Below are 6,243 nucleotides of genomic sequence, written 5' to 3' on the forward strand. Positions count from 1 at the left end.
CCAAAATATACCCGTAGTTCAAATTATTTACAAGCAAGCTATGTACAATATGTACGCGAAAAAAGAGAGCAATCACTTGACACTTACACCGTTGGTCATCTCACTCTCACTCCTCGTTCACTACTCTCGCTTCTACCATTCTACAAAACTAATAAGCCAGTGACGTGAAGAGACCAACACCCCTGTTTATCCAGTGTGATTGATCTTCCTTGGAAGGCAGCTCTATATACATGACAAAGTTTGTCGAGTGACCAGTAGTCGATAGTGTTCCTGAAAAACGAGAGAGATTCTTGTGAACTTAAATGTTTGAACTCCCAAGGAGGGAGTGATCTGCGTACCTGCGCGAACCAGTGTCTTGTAAACCGGGCACTCGTAGATGCCTTCCGTGGGAGCCTTCCTAAACTGGAGAGGCTTGAGCCACACCACCGGGAGCTCCGTGTACAACTCCTTGGGCCTGGATTCGTCCAGGACGTGCTGCTCGTAGTTCCACCGGCATCCCTCGAGGTATAGGCCCCGGATGTAGCAGCCATCGTCCGGGGGCTGCTTGATGGTGTCGTAAGTTCTGTCGTCAATGATCACGAAGTCGAAGCCCACGGTATCGATGGGGTATCTGTACTTTCTCGCAAAGTTTTGCAGTGTTCCCGTCAGGAAGGCCTGGGCGTGTTTGAGAGATGAGTTTAGCTTGCTGCTCGGAGACGTAAAGAAAAACAGGAGAAGCAAACCTGAGGGAAGAAAAATCCTGAAATCCAAAACACGGGAGGAGCACCGTTCCTTATCCATGTACTGATGAAATTTGTTCGCTCCAATAGATCAGCCACCCAAGCCGAAAGAGGTTTCAACGAAGGATAAGCCTTACCAGCCCACATTTCAGGCACCTGCAAATATGCTCCAAAGGTTTAACAATCTATACTACGAAACGGAAGAACGAATGACCAGAAAGTTTACCTGGTTATTGAAGATGCTAGAGCACACCATCTCAAGTTCCATGGACATGACCACGAGACCTTTGAGAGCCTTGAGAGCGTCATTCAGCGATATCTTCATGACCGAGAGAAGACCATTGTACCGAATGCACTCCTGCGTCAGCACGGTGTTCATACTCTCGCTATACATGGTGGGATACAACTGCAGGACCGCCTCCACGTCAAACACCGAAGGCAACTTCTCCAGAATGTCACGGCACGACTTCTCGATCATCTCTTCCCGGGACAAGCCCCCTCCTCCGGAGCTCTGCTCCCTTGGTTGCAGCATGAGCACGGTGTTGAAGAGGTCGTACGACTCGTTCTGGTCGCAAGTGATGTCCGCGTTCTCGTGAAGTCCAAAGATTTCTGGCTTTGGTGCAAGTGGTAGCTCTTTGATGTAAGCCAGGAACTGATTCACGTTGGAGGCTTCTGGAACTCGAAACACACCCGATGGACTGAAGAAGTATTGAGATGTTTCTACCACCTGAGAGAAAAAGTGGAAATAGTGAGCGTAGAACCAAGGGAAAAACACCATGTGTCGTACATTGGGATTGATAAAAATCAAAAGAAGATTGTTGATGAGCCTCCTGTCTTTGTCGTCTGTAACTCGTCCTCCATAGTTGATTTCTCCACACAAGAATCGAATGACCTGCAAGCAATGCGGGTAGTTAGATTCGGATCTTTGCTCGCAGCAGTACAAACCTTGTATGGGATTTCCTGATAGTCGTTCAAAAACATTCTGATCTGAGTTTGGCATACACTCAAATCTCCGTCAGTAAACTCGTACCGGATGTTCCAGCCAAGTGGTCCGAACTTGCGTCTCTCTTGAATGACAGCATGGAACAAGCAGCTTGCAAAAATAAGCTTCTTCCACTCGTCTGGTTTTGCGCAGTCGCTCAAGATCTTGTCGGTGAAACGCAAGTAGGACCTCGCAAGATTGGATTTCAATCCCTTGGGTGGTTCCAGCGTCATCTTTACACCATTTTGAAGGATAGAAACAGGAAAGTCTGGACTGGGCATGCTTGTCAGCCACAGCCGGAAATCCTTGTGAACCTACAAAGGAATTCTTCCTTGTAATTCACAAAAAAAAAAAGAACTCCACTCTGTACCTTCTCTGGATCAATATTGTCCACAATACGCTCCAAAGCTGGCATCCATGACTGGGACAAGTGGCAATTCTGTAAGCACACCCACATTCCTCGTTCCATACCAAGCTCTAGCAACTTTTCTGCCTTGGGACCTTGTCCTTGGCCCAAAGACACCTGGTGATAGTCAAACGGTTAAGAACAAGTTCTAACGAGCTCGTGTACGTACCTTTTCGAACTTCTTGGTAAACCTCAGTTCATCAGCAAGCTTCAGTAGATCTGCCATAGGATCTGCACCTGCTGAGAGAACGAATATAAGCGGTGATGAGTTGGATCCATCCTTATAACATGCACCCAGATCAAATGCTGGCGGCTCTATGAATCGCTGTCCCATTGTTGCAGCAACGAAGTCTTGAACACCGAGAAGAGCCTTGTCTACCCGAAGGCATCGAAGTATCAGCAACTTTTGGAGCATGCTGAGCTTTGTGTCCCATTCACCAGCCAGGGGCTCTCGATGAGCTTCCGGGCTGTCAAAATACTTTCTGTAGTGTCCTATGTTCTCGGCCACGTGTTTATCAAGGCCCTGGTAGTTTGGAAGCTTGCTAAGGTTGGCAATTTCAATCCAGGACTGAAAGGTAGGCCACCGTAACGTTCAGTAGGGTGAGAAAAAAACAGGAAGAACCAGATGTACCTTGTCAGTAAGCCATGAAGGTGCTGGATTTGGACTGAGTGCACTTGAACTGGCAGCACCAGCCAGTAGAAACCGCCACTCGGTGGGATCAACTTCTTTCCGTCCCTGTAGATATATGTCAGAAAGAGTTCGACAAGAACATAAATTCCATGCCTGCATAATCTTGATGCAAAGAAGGAACGAAAACATGAGCTTGTGCTTCTCGAAGAGCGACCGACAGATATTCACGTACAAGGAATACGTGAAGTATTCGTTTAAATTCTCAATTCGCTTGTCAATGATAGAAGCTTGCGCAGCACTTTCAATAGCTCGACCAAATAAGTTGATGAACCAAGCAAGACTGTACTGATACATGGGATCCACAATGGCCAAGTCCGAAATACAGAAAAATAGAATAGAGGCCCTTGTTGCCACTTTGCGATACACCTGACCATAGACCGAACTTTTCTATTGAGTTTGGGACACGATAGAAAGCTTACTTCACGTGTCTCGTCAATGGCAATTTCTGTCTTCTCGGCTTCAGCAACCTTAATGGTGATTTCATCCGAAGTTACCTTGGACTGTGCTAAAGTATTTATAAGTACTTCATCCTCTAATATGTCACCCTGTAGCAACGACACAACTGTGAGAAAATGGCGGAGACAAGCACAACGGTGTCACTGACCTGAGCATTTGATAGAAGAAACAATATTTTGGACTCAATTTCCTTAAGCTCGCGCTTCATGTTGGCATTCGAGACGACAAGCTGGTTCTTCATTTCAGCAAGATCAGGCCTTTCCTTGGTAACAACTTGACCCAGAAGCTGATCCTCAAGACCCTCCATAGTCACGAAAAAATTAAGCAGTGTTACCTTCACGCACACCTGTCCGGAAACAAAGGCATTCAAAGAAACATGACAGTTTCCATAGCCATACCTCCGGTGCATAGTGAGGATTTCGAAGCTTTGTTGTCATATAAAACCGGAAATCTTTATGGTATGGAATAAGATTGTCGCCTATCTTAATGACTTCTGTTCCTCCCTGCTTGAAAGTCAACCTTAGCAGAAGAGGTTCCAATGCTGGCTCTAATGTTTCCCAGATGTTTTCTAGCAGCACCACTCTGCCAAACCGGACAGCATTTTCAAGAGTCCGTAGGTAATCCCTTTCGCTAAGTTTAATCACGTCCAAACCAGTTTCTCTGTACATGTTTTTCACCCATTTGTTTGCTTGACCCTGCGCATGAGAAAAAAAGAAAAGAAAAAAGAGTACAGGAACCAATTTTATTGTGCTCAATTCACCTGTGGATCAATCATGAGAGGCCAGCGTCGCGCTTTGAAGACAATAATGCCGTTGTCCTCACTTAGAGAGTCACTAGGAAGCCCAGCAATATTCCAAGCTCGCATCTTCACGGGGTCTTTAAGCACAGCTTGAAGAGTAACACCACGCGTATGTGGCAGCTGAAAGACGGTAACGGTCAGTTCAAGTAGATGCAAGTTACAACATGGTCACTTACTTGCAGCGTTTGCAACAGCTTTACCCATTCCTGATTGAGACGTAGCCTGTATTGGGGGGTAAACGGCCCTGTATAGGCAATTGCTCCAGCGGCAACAGCAACATCACCAACAATGTTTTCCATGTCATCGGTGAGGTTTATAATAGTCTCGTTCCACCTCTTCCTTTCACCACCCAAGCCTCCGATCAGTTTTGAAGCACGCTCCATTTTTTTCTCGCAATCGCTTTTTTGCTTGGCAAGGTCTTCCTTCTTCTTTATTGCAGCATTCAGCTGTGCTTCCAACCTAGCTATTTTTTCTTCCACCTATAATGAAGGATATACAGTTAGACATAAGCGGAGCATACTCAAAACGATACCTCTTTTAGCTTAGCCTGTGCCGCCTGGAGTTTTCCCATCGTTTCATCAAGTAACGCTTGAGCTACTGCAAGTTGCTCCCGCTTCGGACGGACTATCTTAAGCACCTGATAATACTGGTGCATTGCTCGCACCCACATACATATTGATGTGCAAGCCTTTGAAACTCTAGCGACCTGCAGCAAACGTATGAGAAACCTGCAGGTCGTTTTAACATTACGTACCTGTTCTGGCGTGAATGTTTCCAGTGCAAGATATGGTTCAATTTTCTGAATCGTAGCCTCTTGTATATTCTCTCTGTCAAACTGCAATAGAGAGTCTAAAAACTTCTGAGGGTCTGTCAGTAACTTTGTGCTGGGATCCCAATAGTCGGGTATTTTCTTTCCAAGCTGTTCAAGTTGAAAAATTTGGAGAGTCAGCATCGATCCAGAAACTCAAAAAGACTTACTCTGTTGGGATCATTGACCATCTTCGGTGGCACGACAAACATGATACAAGTGGCTTCCATCACAAGCTTAACTCCTTCTGGTGGGTTTCGCAAGGACTTGACTTCGACAAGATCATTCTTCGTGAGAGCTTTCAAAGCGGACAAGGCGGACTCCAGTGCAGGCATGGCCTGATCAAGGTCGTTTTGTGCACTGTCAGCAATTGCTTTGGCGTCAGCAGCTTGAGCATTAGCGTCTGCTTCTTGTTGAGACACCTGCCAAAAACCAAACACATCTAAGTTCAACGCTTCACGTCAGATGATCAAGTTACCGCTTGCTTCGTAACATCTGCATCTTTCTTATCTTGCCCGATGGCAACCATCATTTCATCAGCTTCTTTCGCAGTTGCTTCGAGAATAGGCTGCAAAGCAACCAGCTCCTTTTGCATGACTTCAACATCAGCTGCCGTAGTCAGCAGCTTGTCCAATCCTATCTCCAGCCTCGATCGAAGTCCCTCAAGTTCGTCGCGCTTCTCCTCCAGAAGCTTGATGTATGTCGAGAGAAGTTCGAGGTAGCTCGTTGGTGTCACGTAGTTGTACCGACGTAGTTCCTCATAGAACTCTTTTGAACGCCTCTCCACAGATTGATGAATATACACACAGACTGTAACTATCTTCGCAATCTGAAAGTACCACAGGGGGGCAACAGATTGAATAAGAAAAGAAAGAGATTGTATACATACCTGTTCATTGTCCAGCATTTGAGTAGCATTCAAAAAGTTCCTCGCGACCGACTGAAGGGCCTCTTCAGGCCATTCACGAAACCAGTCGATGGTACAGCAGTTGACAAGAGAGGGGAACATGCGAAGCCGGGTCCGAAATGCGTCTCCTATGGGACTCATGCAGATGACAAGATGGAGATTTCGCCGCACGCGCTTCAAAAATAACGTATAAAGTGCAAGCTTCGTGGCCGGAAGCCCCAGGGACAAGAGAATAGGCCGCATTGCATTTGAGATAAGATCCATATCCTCGTTTTTCCATAGGTTTGGCACCTGAAGTCTTCGTAAGGAAGGGATTAAACGTGAAAAAATGTTACCTCGCCAGAGTTCAGGATATTGTTGATATCTTCAAGAAAAGATTCCGTTAGGATCTGTGTGTCAGAGAAAAGGAACGTTGTTTCTTTGTCGTCAACGCCAGCTTTCATAAGACTCTTTTCAGTCATCTCTCCATTCTGTG

At 46.0% G+C, this 6,243-nt stretch overlaps 1 protein-coding gene across 1 annotated transcript in view; it reads right to left on the reverse strand.

The window, feature by feature from the left end:
* Positions 1 to 16: 16 nt before the first annotated feature.
* The window catches only part of LOC9628946 (dynein heavy chain 1, axonemal), a 10,311-nt gene continuing 4,084 nt past the window's right edge, over positions 17 to 6,243 (reverse strand). Inside the window, 20 exon segments of the mRNA XM_024662877.1 lie at positions 17 to 270; positions 339 to 654; positions 723 to 875; positions 946 to 1,446; positions 1,507 to 1,611; positions 1,665 to 2,015; positions 2,072 to 2,224; positions 2,277 to 2,675; positions 2,739 to 3,164; positions 3,218 to 3,343; positions 3,403 to 3,600; positions 3,653 to 3,949; positions 4,015 to 4,173; positions 4,230 to 4,532; positions 4,586 to 4,759; positions 4,808 to 4,972; positions 5,032 to 5,283; positions 5,340 to 5,690; positions 5,751 to 6,059; positions 6,104 to 6,243. The exon segment at positions 6,104 to 6,243 is cut by the window's right edge and continues 139 nt beyond it. Coding sequence (XP_024518645.1) covers positions 149 to 270; positions 339 to 654; positions 723 to 875; positions 946 to 1,446; positions 1,507 to 1,611; positions 1,665 to 2,015; positions 2,072 to 2,224; positions 2,277 to 2,675; positions 2,739 to 3,164; positions 3,218 to 3,343; positions 3,403 to 3,600; positions 3,653 to 3,949; positions 4,015 to 4,173; positions 4,230 to 4,532; positions 4,586 to 4,759; positions 4,808 to 4,972; positions 5,032 to 5,283; positions 5,340 to 5,690; positions 5,751 to 6,059; positions 6,104 to 6,243 — 5,000 coding nt within the window. The 3' untranslated portion in view covers positions 17 to 148.

This window comes from Selaginella moellendorffii, unplaced genomic scaffold (genome assembly GCF_000143415.4).
Source record: "Selaginella moellendorffii unplaced genomic scaffold, v1.0 SELMOscaffold_93, whole genome shotgun sequence".
NCBI lineage: Eukaryota > Viridiplantae > Streptophyta > Lycopodiopsida > Selaginellales > Selaginellaceae > Selaginella > Selaginella moellendorffii.